At 42.9% G+C, this 12110-nt stretch overlaps 1 protein-coding gene across 1 annotated transcript; it reads right to left on the bottom strand.

The window, feature by feature from the left end:
- Positions 1-9859: 9859 nt before the first annotated feature.
- atoh1a (atonal bHLH transcription factor 1a) lies at positions 9860-12110 on the bottom strand (the record flags this gene model as incomplete). Its single annotated transcript, XM_084359000.1, has 2 exons — positions 9860-11600; positions 11840-12110. 2 exons carry the CDS (start codon positions 12108-12110, stop codon positions 10735-10737), a joined length of 1137 nt encoding a protein of 378 aa, XP_084215126.1. The 3' UTR covers positions 9860-10734.

The following is a 12110-nucleotide window of genomic DNA, read 5'->3' as shown; positions in this document are numbered from 1 at the left end:
TTCACTCATTTAGGTACAGTATGAGGATGTGTTTAAAACAAATAATAATCCAGCGTGTGGGATTTAGTGCCATCTAGTGGTGGTATTGCAGAATGCAAACAACTGAATATCCCTCACCATTTCAATACACACACACAAAAAAAAAAAAAAAAACGTGTGAAAAAGAGCCAGTGTTCAGTTTGGCCATTCTGGGCTACTATAGAAACACGGTGGTACAACATGATTGACTCGGTGGAAAAGGATGTGCTCCCTCTATATACAGAAAAAAGGCTAATTCTATGTTAATGAAAACACAAAGATTCTTGATTTCAGGTGATTAAACATTAATGAAAACATAATGAATATGAATATTTTGTTCCAAATCTGCCGAAAAGATCGCAAATCCTACACCCTGGACCCTGGTATTGACAGTGACATAACATTTTAACCCCTGTATAATTTAACCAAATTTAAAAATAGAGCTCAGCTGCCAGGCTAAGCAGCACTTACGTCTTTAATAGTGCAGTTAACAAGAGTCCAACCAACCTAAAAGTTGAACACAGGTCAACTCTAAGCGTGAATGGATTAAATCTTACATAACACGCTACAGTAACCGTATACTGTGTGTTAACTCATTATGGAAAGTCTTGAATCTGGTGGAAAAATATCGAGCAGTTTAAAGCTAAATGCTGTAGCATGGAACAGGAACGTTATGTGATATACCTGGCTGGTTTATGCAGGAGGGTAAAGGTGTGTGAGTACATGGCGTGTTGACAAGAAGGGAGCCCAGACAGAGCCCATTCTACATGTGATTGTGTGCATATCTCTGTGTGTGTGTGTGTTTCTACCTGTGTGATTGCCTCTGCATCGAGTTTTTGTCCCATTCTCCATCTAAACGTCTGTGTCACTCTTAGTCACCAAATCTCAATTGCTTGCTTTTCAGTGCACAGAAATGGCTTTCCACGACCCCATTGTGGTCCGCCTCCGTCCTGGATCGGTGGCTGAATGGACAGATTGAAAAGAGGGTGGTGAAAACGATAGGACATGTATCTCTAATTGGTAAGATGGAGGAGAAGATGTGCATGTGCAGGTACACTTGAGAATGCACCAACACCCATGTGTGTCTATGTGCACCTGAGAGAGGTAGACAGGCGAGGTGAGGGGGTGCGCCGTCACTGTCTGTGCTCTGTGTGCTGTGTGAGTGCAGGAGGAAGGCTGTAAGCGATACCCTTGTCTGTTCCCTACTTGCCCCACTCTGAGGCTGCTCCACCCTGGCCGGCCCTGGAAAGAGTGGGGGTCCCCTGGGAACTGGACAGGACAGGGAGGGAGAGAAGGGAGGGGGCAGTATGGAGGCCAGGCTTTCAGCCACTATGAAAAGGAGCGGAATCAAATACAAGCAAAATCTGCTTCAATATACTGTATCCCTCACCTGAGTAGGGCAGCGAGCTGAAAGGAGATCCGCAGGGGCAACTGTACAATGGGCCCAGGGAGGACAAGAGTACGGAGGAGATGTAGCTAACTTAACAGGTGAGTGGGGCCAAAAATAGCAAGAAAGGACAGGAAAGAGGACCATCTCCTGCAACCTGCAAGAAAATGTCAGTTATCTAGATGTTCTGCCTTCAACCTTTGTACTGATATGAAGACGGAAGATTAATCAGCGGGCGACGGACATGCACAGTAATTGTGATGTGTCGCAGGTTGACATCAAACCTCATCAAAATGTTCTTCTTCTTCTACTTCTACTCCCCGTTTTTGTCCTTCTGGTACTCATCCTTGTTCCTGTTAAGACTTTTTCCCCCTTCTCGGGCAGGCCATTGGTGTGTGTTCATGCACGTTTGCAAGCGAGTGTGCACGACTATCTCAATTCTCCAAACCAACGGACATACCTGCCAACACTCCAGACTTTTGGCGTTGTCTTCCTTTTTTTAACCCTGTGATCCAGACTGGTAATTTCCTGCTTTAATCTCCCAATTTCATGGTGGGTAGCGTGGTACCTGGCAACCCAACCCAGAGGTAGAGGTAGAAGAAATAAGCTTCCAAATTTCACTCCACTTGGTGCAAGACACACACACACGCGCACACACACACACATTAAATTTGTGTACATTTTAGATGTTGACTTTGAACAACATTTCTGTACATTTTTGATGTCATTCATTCTAATATGATCTATGAATTTAAGATTATTAAAAGTTATTTTACATTCACATTCTTGTACTACTATTACAGTTTTCTGTGCTGTAGTGTAATATGGGGGGAAGACGTTGAGGATCGAATACCCCAGAAAATCTTCCTCTTTTTCACAGTCACACATTTGCCAGTATAAAGGGTAGAGGGTTTGACTACTCACAACTAAACTAATACTGCTTTTCCACCAAAATTAGCTGGTCTACAAGGGCTTTTTAAACCCGTGTATGGACCCCATTCCCACTTCCCGCTAGACCCATTGTTAAAGAAGTGTCTGTAAAACGGTTGATAAATTCTTTTGAGCGTCACAATCCAAAATGAACTGTTCGGAAGTTAACTGGCTCGGTCAGCGATCCAGGTATTTTCATAGCCAGGAAGTCAAGCTGTTTTGGCTTCAAAACACCACTGAACAGCTTTTTATAGGAATGAACAGGCCTCCATCTCCAACACTGTGTCCAGTAATAAAACGTCCTTGAATAGACTGCACCCCAAAATCTTCTTCCTTATCTTCACACCACCACCAGATGTTGATAATGTGTCATCACTTCTTGTGGCGGAATGATCTAAACCTGTGTCTACTGCAGAGTAAATTGACCCGGGTGTAAACGCTGAGTATACACATTCCCATTGCACATAAAAGCCCAATCTTAACTTTTTCAAGTGGGATTTTTGACAAGTGGAAAAGGGGTGTAAGACTGCAAGGATAAAATATTTATATCAACCAACCATTGGTAGAATCAGGTAGTGTCTATATGTGGACCTTCTTTTCTGGGTGCATCTATTCCAGCCCTGTCACCACAATGAAATGTTAGGTTAAATTTGTATGTTTCATATGACTCTTATCAACATTCCAATAGGCGTCATGTAATGATCAGACTACATGTCAGCAGAGGGAGGTGATGGTGGCGGAGTGACGGCAACCAAGCGAGATACCACTTCTGGAGACGGCATTTCAGTATTTGTAAGGGTGAAACGACGGGGTATTTCTAACAAGACATCTGGACATTTTCCAGCCATGTTTGTGGTAACACAACTAGCTATACCAAAATATGATTGTTTTCTAGTCCTTACCAGGTGTTTTTTGTGCCTAAACCTAACCAGACCATAAGCATAGCTTTCTCATAACACAAAACTTAAATCTGAGCCTGTAAAAATGTGAAGTTGCAGCATAAAGAAATCTTTTCCTAACCTTAACCAAGCAGGTTTTGTACATAAACCTAATGTTTAATTGAAAATTGAACACAAGAAACAGAGAGTTTCAACATGTCAAATGAAAACTTGTCAACTAAGTGTGTGAACTTACATACTTATTCTTGTGCTCAAAGTTTTCATTCACTTTTATTCCTCCTCCTCTTGGTTTTTCATCATTTTAAACAAATTCATTCACAGGTACCTGATATAATACTGAAACAGAGTTTGTCACTTGGCTCAGCTAATGGACCCGACACTGGTGACTCATCGGGGTGACAATCAGTGACACGCGGCTCATGTTCCTGTATGTACACATGTTCGTACAGTACACGTGAATCTGGCAGGTTGCCAGCGGAGGTTATGTGTGGTGAAAATGACGCGTGGTGTCAAGTGAGGGGTGTCAAAGGGTGTGTAGGTGGTGGTGGGTGCTCACGTGTTTGAGGGCATACACGCACATACACACATATAAGAACAACCTCCCTCTCTGAACTCTGACCCTCTCACACACCTCTCATGTTCCAAGGTGTGAAAAAAGGTGGAAAAGCACCTCCAGCCAAATCACTTCCGAAGCTTCCAGAGGTTTTCTATTCATGTGCTCGGAGTCAGAGCGAAGGTCTCTTCCCCAGCTGAGGAGGGCTGGACGCACGCTCTCGGTAACCCGACCCTGCTGGAAGTCATACTGTGTCAAAGGGAGTAAATAGCCTTGCAGTTGAGGTGTTTCCTATTGGGATGTATAGCTATACTACACACAGACACACGAGAGGTGCACACACCCACTGTAGTTGAGGCTTTTATGACTTAAATTAAACATTAAAAGGTTTAGAAGGCACTGTGATAGTAAACAAGGTGGATAAAAAACACAAAAAGATGACCAGACAAGTTTTAGGAAGTGATTTAGAAGACGAGAATGAAGATAGAAGTAAATGCACACACAGATTTACACCAAACAACATTAATTGAGAGCACACACATCAAACCTTTACATCCTCAAACATGCAAATCTACCAAACACACTCTCATACACACACACACACACACTCACATACACACACACACACACACACAAACACACACAAAGCCATGTAACTGATTCCGCAGGAGCATTGAGCACTGTGGATAATTGGTAGCACCATTGTGCTGCTCTTCAATGGGCCGGTTACCCAAGAAGCCTCATGTTCGTGTTCATGTACGTTTGCTTTGAAGGTGGCGGACACAAAAAGCCGAACCCTGCCCAGAACAAAGCCCTGGGAGACCCTGCTTCACCCATAGACGTCTTTCATGGAGAGAACCACAGAGATAAACGATCTTCTTCCTTGTGACAGTGTGTATACGCCGTGTGTGTGACGGTGTCAGCGTGTGTATGTGCAGCTGGACATATTTGAAGGGATGGGTGGCCTGTCATCACAGAAACCACAGGATGTATTTTGTCAAAATAGTTTAACACCTCCTCTTCTGAGGATGGAAGGCCTTTTGAGGAAAAGTGTCTGTGTTGCAATATTTTCATCTCTGTAGCTGTTATATATTATGATTAATGTCAGTAAATCTCCTTATCTCTCTATAGTCATTTTGCAGAGGCGTTACCATCATTACCAAAACTTGATGTTGTATTTGTTGCATGCCACCCCCTGATATCCTCAATTATGTAGGAAACCACTTGATGACTTAGTTATTTTTTGTATTAAGTTGAATGATTGCATTGTGTTGAGCTTTTCATTTGCAGTGGTTCTTCGCCAAATAGTCACTTCTGCAACAAATAAGTAGAAATTTTACCCAGTTTATTAAAAAAATCGCACTTCCATGTCATTCTTAGTTTCCAGTTGATGGGGTATCAAACATGTCATACTGCTGATCCCTTTGAGTAACTGCAAAGGATCATCCTTCAGGAAATTGACATACTACTCAATGACATCATGAAACAGTTGTAGATACCAGAGTTTGATGTTACACAGGTGTAATGTGCAACTCAAATAAAGTTTAAAGTAAATAGTAGATAGTAAATATATATGTATATGCTACATGGTTTGAGCTGGGCATTGCTTAAACTCATGTGTCTCCTGCTCAACTCCTCAACTCGAAAAAGTGTGTGCTGATTGCCTCTGGGCGCTGCTTCAGAGCTGGGGCTCATTTTCCCCCGCTGTAATTAGACTGCTTGATTTGCACATGAAATGATGAAGCTTTTATCACCCGTAGGTCCTTTGTGTTTGCACGCACTCTCTGGGTTACAAACTGTACTTGTGCATGGTTTCAGTTCCCTTTCAGTTGCTTTGTGTTTTAGTTTTACTTTTTTTATAAGTGCTTCTTGTTTGAACTTTTTTGTTGAGTATCTCTACTGACGATAATGTTATGTAATTGTGTGTTTTGGCATAAACTCTGTCTACAAATCACATTTCTATTTACAGGACAAGTTTGAGTTTCAAATCAATGAATTACTGCATACTCAAATAAATCCAGAGTCACAATGATAACGCTCAAAGACCGTAACCAAATACATCAGCTGACAATCATAAGGTGTATTAATTTGACAGGTCAAATATTGAGCTGTACACATTTCTGTCAGCTTTCCAGATAAAGAGATATTTCATCAGACCATTTCTCTTTGCAGGCTCCTTCACAACAAACACGTTGCTCACCAGAATCCAACGTACATCTCTCTCTTGTCCTTATCTATATGACTTCTGCTTTCCTTATAACAACATCACACAAAACGTGACTTTGTGCCACAATTTGTGTGACCGTGTGTGTCACAGCGCTAACAAGGAAACTCATTAACAATTAATGGCACCACTGAGTTGGAGCATGCGATGCAACAGGTGCTCATTGCATCACAGCTGCCTGCATTGTGCGTGTGTTTGTGTGATCACTATATGTTACGCTTCAGTACCTGATAATGAGAGGTGAGGACTTTGGGGTTATTTAAGAGAAAGATCGAACAAAGGGGGCGGTTATGGTGGTGAATTTGAAGTTGGTTGAGTCTATCTATCCATCTATCTATCTATCTATCTATCTATCTATCTATCTATCTATCTATCTATCTATCTGTCTGTCTGTCTATCTATCTATCTATCTATCTATCTATCTATCTATCTGTCTGTCTGTCTGTCTGTCTGTCTGTCTATCTATCTATCTATCTATCTATCTATCTATCGTGCTCTTACTCCCTCTAACTCCCCATCATGTCCCCTGTTGCTCTCGTCTCTACTCTCTCTTTTCTCCGTCCCTCTCACTTGTTATTCTGTCTCTATCTGCCTGTGGTATCCTCTCTCTCGCCACCCTCTCCCGCTCTCTCCCTCTCTCTGGGACAGCAGATGGAGACTATGGCCCAGTTCTGCCTTTTGTTCTGGGTCCCCAGAGAGACCCGTGGCTTTTTTTGGACAAGCACACTGCTCGGCTCCCCATATCTCATACAAAATGCAAGCGCCTTTCTTTTCATTTAAAAAAAAAAAAAAAGAAAGAAAGAGGGAAGGAAGAAGAAGCTGTGGAATGCACATTATTCTGAATGTATTTATTGAAATGAGAATGACTTTAGAGTCTTAAAACATTGAACGCACCTCTTGGCTTCACATTGTTGATCACCTCCTGACTGCACCGGAACTTTCTGTTCAGTTTCTTTTCTTTTCTTTGGTTTTGCATAAAATCTGTAATATTTTATAATTCCTTTAGTGCACATTACTGGTTCTGAGCTGTCTTGGAGGACCATGGTGTCATGGTACTTTATGTTTTGCTTGATGCACTTAAACTTCTTTGCAATGGAAGGATTTAAAGATAAAGTTGCTCCTCATACTTTTTCAGTCTGCCACTTGTTGTTTCATGGCACATGTTAGCTGAGAAGACTTGCCCTTACAAAGCTGTTAAGGTTTCAATTGTGAGACAAACTTCCCCTAAAGACAAACACAACTGTTAAAAGACAACAATGAAATGTCTGTGAGGGCGAAGACAGCCTCTGAAAATACTTTTTCACCCCCTTTTTCTTTTCTTCTTTTACTCACAACAGCACCCACACGCGTCAGTGCGTCTCAGGTTCTCCCTGACTCCACCGCTCTGTTGTTATTTTTCATAACGTCCCTGCGTAAATAATTAATGCGCGCAGTGAAACCTCAACCTGGCCAGCATCCCACCTGTTGAAGTAAGGCTGTTTTTACCTCCCACTTTCTATAGACACGGCCTGATAGTGATCATTATTATACCACGCAGCCATATTGTTTACGAAAAACATAGATGTGTTTAATTTAAAGGCGCCATTCAGCCATTCTGAAACTAAACGCACCTTCAGCTGCAGCTCCAGATATTAATCTCTAGATATGAATCTAAAAGTGGGGAATTGTGGGCGGTTGCGCCTCGTGGTTTTTGCGGCGAACCATGAATGCGAACGTAAATTTTATGCAAACTCGTCTCTAAAGTGGCGCCACGGTTGTTGATTTCATTGTTACACATATTTAGGGGTTTTACTTATTTGCATATCACACATTGAAGGTTATAAATAACAAATAAACGTTTTCGTTGAAATTAAAACGTCCATTAATGCAGATAATAATAAACATCTCCTTCATTTCATCTCATTTCATCTCGCGCTTAATATTTAGGACAATTACGCGACGTTTTGCAACGGAATCGCGATGATTTCCCTCGTATTTTTCCAGAAGAGGACAGTGACTTTGCTGTTGTATTCCTGCAGTAAACTTTTTTAAAATGTTTAACCTGCTGAAACTTGATCGTCTCTCACCGCCACACGAACTCGCTGCAGATGGCTGTCCGATCATACTCAGATCCAGCCCTACCTGCATAAATTTCGTTAATAATTTAACACGGCATCCTCATTATATTTCCCCTTTTATTCCATGCCTTCAAGGGGCGAGCAAAGGGGCACGGGCTGTGATTGGCTGGAAACAGTGGGTGGGAGACAGTAGCAGTGACAGGTAGCAAACAGGTAGTTGAGTTTCATAAATAATTTCAGAGTATTTTTTGCTTTTGTTCGTGCCACGCCCCGGAGTCCGCCAGGCTTTGGAAACAGTGCAGAAGAGGAGAGAATAAAACAAGTAAAAAAAAAAAAAAAACGCACTTCAGCCTCAGTCACGCAGCGGGACTGGCTGCAGGAGGCAGCGCGGTGCGTGCGTCCCCGTCCACATGCGCGTGTTTGTTGGAGGTGATGGAGAAAGAGAAAGAAAGGAGAAAAGAGAAAAGTAGAGGAGGAGGTGTACTGACGTGTGTGTGTGTGTGTGTGTGTGTGTCTTTCTTTAGTTGGGAAAAGTGTGTTCCCTCTCGAGTAAGGTCCTCGGGGACACGGTGGGGACCCGCGAGCGCTCACCAGCTGACAGCGCGTGCTTCATTGAGGCCATCCAACACCTCGGCCCACGAGCCTGCCAACAATAGCCTGAAATTAATGCACACTCCCCATTACCAAATGTGGTGCTCACCAAATGGACGACATGGCAACAGTTCAGGAAAAAAGAAAGAAAGAAAGAAAGAAAGAAAGAAAGAAAGAAAGAAAAACTTTAGCGGAGAAGTTTGTTGCAGTGCCACAGTCTGGATGCGTCGTTTTCCTGAATGTTGCCACAAACATTAAAGTTTATAAAACTCAGTCGCAGGACGACAGGCCAGGGGGGCGCGTGCACCTGCAGCATATGGCGAGCGAGCGCGTGTTGGACACGTTTCACGTCGCTGTTTACGATAAATGAGGCGACATAGGAGGAGAGCAGGAGTCGAAAGTTTCTTTACCTAAATGGAAATGTCTGCTCATGTGTTTGGCCGTCAGACATAAAAAACTTTTATTTGCACTTTATTGTCCCGTTAAACCTGAGTGAAGGCCTCTGAATTTACTGCGACTCAGGCTGCATTTTAAATCATATATTCATGAAGATTACAGCTCTGTTGATCTAATTTCGTTATATGTAATAGCCTATTTACTTAAATTACGTAATACACCCACATTTTTTTTATTACCTTAATTTATTTTAATTTTTTTTAAATCAAATCCCTTAGCTTCTTCTTCTCCTTCTTCTTCTTCTTCTACTTCTTCTTCTACTTCTTATTCTTATTATTATGTTGCTGGTCTCTATAATAGTGTATAAGTCATTACCCTGTTCAGTTGTAATAAATTCTAGTCTTAACTCACTTCATTTACCAACCATCAATAACAGCATCTTCTTCTTCTTCTTCTTCTTCTTCTTATTTTTATTATAATTATGTTACTGGTGTCTATAATGTATAAGTCATAACCCTGTTCAGTTGTAATAAGCTCTATAGTCTTAACTTACTTCATTTACCAGAGATCATAAACAACCTATTCTTCTTCTTCTTCTTATTATTATTATTATCATCATTATTTATAGTCTAGAAAAAAGGAATATGATTTAGATGGAAATAAACAATTCATAAGAGTTCTTTGCACTTGTCTAAGAAAGGTGCCCGAAAACAACAAAGACACATCACATTTTCGTTAGATCTTTTTTCATTTTTTTTATTTATTTATTCCCAAAATCAAATTAACATGACAATAAATGGCATAATGATAACTTGTTTTTACCCCCCAGCAAATTTAACTGTGGAGTTATAAAAAAAGCAAATCGAATGAAAAATATCAGCAATAAATATACATGTCAATTAATCTCATCCAGTGAAAGCAAAAGACACACGAGTTCATCTGAAGATACAAAAGACGAAAAACAAAAAAAATACAAAAAGAAGGCAGCAATGATGGCTACATTAAAATTAAATAGGCTATTTGGACGGAATTGGCAGCACTACACTAGCAAACAAAGCAAAACAATATTATTTATGGTTTGAAAAAAAAAAGTCGCATTTCTCAAGCCTCTGGCTCGAATAGATTTAAAGTGCACATCATGAACTTTTGAAGTTGCAAAACGAAATACATTACGCATAGAAATGAACAAATAAAAACAAAATCACAACAAAAATCATTTTATAGCTACAAAAACTGTTGTTGTTTTTCTTCTTCTTACATTATCAAATATAAGCAATTATCCATGAAGTTATGATTTTGTGGAAGACAGATTTTTTGGTCGGAGTGACGTGGGAGATACCCGTGGCAGTGCTGCGCGCGACATGGCAGAGGGGTCTTCCAGCCACGTCTCCATGGAAACTGGAAATTATAGGCGATACATCTATTGGCAGAAACCGAATCAGGCCTATCTCACGTAAAAAATAACCTTTAGAGTATGTAACAAGTTGATAAAATAGAATTAGGCCTACTGTTACAAATTGAACACGATTTTTTTCTTTGAATAATTGTAAAAAAAAAATCTCTCTCCTCCTTAAAATGCGTTTTTGTTAGCGACAGACAGATTGACACGGTTTACGGACATTACTTTGTTGTAGGCTGCAGTGAACCTGTGATCGAGTCTGTTATATATTTGAAATCATTCAGAAAGAAACTGTTTGGTGGAGGTGATGGTGATGGTGGTGGTGGTGGTGGTGGCTGCGCAGCTTCAGGTCCGACAGGTCGTCCTCTTCACTCGAGTGGAGCTCCATCGCTACTTCATCCGAGTCACTGAAGTGGGAGTGCGGGGAAAACTCTCCGTCGCTCCGGGGAGACTCCTTCCTCCCACCTCCGACCGCTGCGAGCGAGCTGCCCGCGGGCGAACACATCGCTTCTTCGACCAGGGCGGAAAACGAGGCGTCGTCGAAAGAGGAGCGGAAAGGCATCCCGCTGATGTGGACAGGTAAGCTGCCACCTGAGGCGGGCGCGGCCGCGGCTGTCCTACAGGTCTTCGGGGACGGCGCAGCCCTGTCCTTCCCATCAAAACCAACGGAGGCTGCCAGCATAATGTCAACCTTTGGCGAGTTATTGTTTGTGACATCGGTGTTGCTGCTGCTGGTGCTGGTGCTGGTGCTGGTACTGCTGTTGCTGGACGGGGCCGGACCTTGGAGCAGGTCAGCCAGAGCGTTGATGTAAATCTGCGCCATCTGTAAAGTTTCATACTTGGAGAGCTTCTTGTCGTTGTCAAACGCCGGGATGACGCTGCGCAGCTCGTCGAACGCGTGGTTCAGCCCGTGCATCCGCCTCCTCTCGCGAGCGTTGGCGGCCACGCGCCTCTGCTTCTGGACGCCTTGGACCGGTCTGCTGGACGTGGCTCTCTGTCTGGCGGATGCGTCCTCCTCGGACCCGGGGACCGTGCCTTTAAGACGGCACAGGTCCCGGACTTTGAGCGAAGAAGAGGAGGGGCTTTTGGCAGATTTTCTGTAGCTGGGAGGGCTGGGGTGGCCCGATGACACCGGGGAGCCGCTCTCTGGAAAATGAAAAACATTTGAAGATGTTTAGTGAACTGCTCTGCTTTGACAGCAACGTGTAAAATACATGCATTCTGTATGTTTTTGTGACAGTTTTAATTGTTAATCAAGCGAATAAAAATGTTGTAATAGTACAAAATAAACTGCAATGCTGCTTGCTTAATCACAGCTGCCTGTTGCATGTGATGCTGCTGAGAAAAAGTCGTCCAAAATTGAATGTATGAGCGGCGAGTCTCACCGTTGTAGGAGCCGGTGCTGGAGCAGGGCGAGTGCCGCAGGTAGTCGGGTGAGGTGGCGTGTGCCGCGCAGGTGCCAGAGGGCTGCACCAGAGCCAGCCAGGCGCGTGGGTCACTGCCGCTGTCCACGAGCGTCAGTCCAGGTTCGTAGCGGGACTCCTCGAGCTGCTGCTCCCCTCCTCTCTCCAACACTCTCGGGCTCTGCTGCCGCGAGTCCAGGACCGCCGCCTCCCGTGCGCCTTTGCCCCAGTCTTCCACGCTTCGGACATCCAT

The sequence above is a fragment of the Pagrus pagrus genome (genome assembly GCF_965226575.1).
Source record: "Pagrus pagrus genome assembly, chromosome: 8".
In the NCBI taxonomy this organism is placed as follows: domain Eukaryota; kingdom Metazoa; phylum Chordata; class Actinopteri; order Spariformes; family Sparidae; genus Pagrus; species Pagrus pagrus.
Note: the sequence above shows the minus strand (reverse complement) of the source record. Positions and strands in the feature narration are given on the sequence as shown.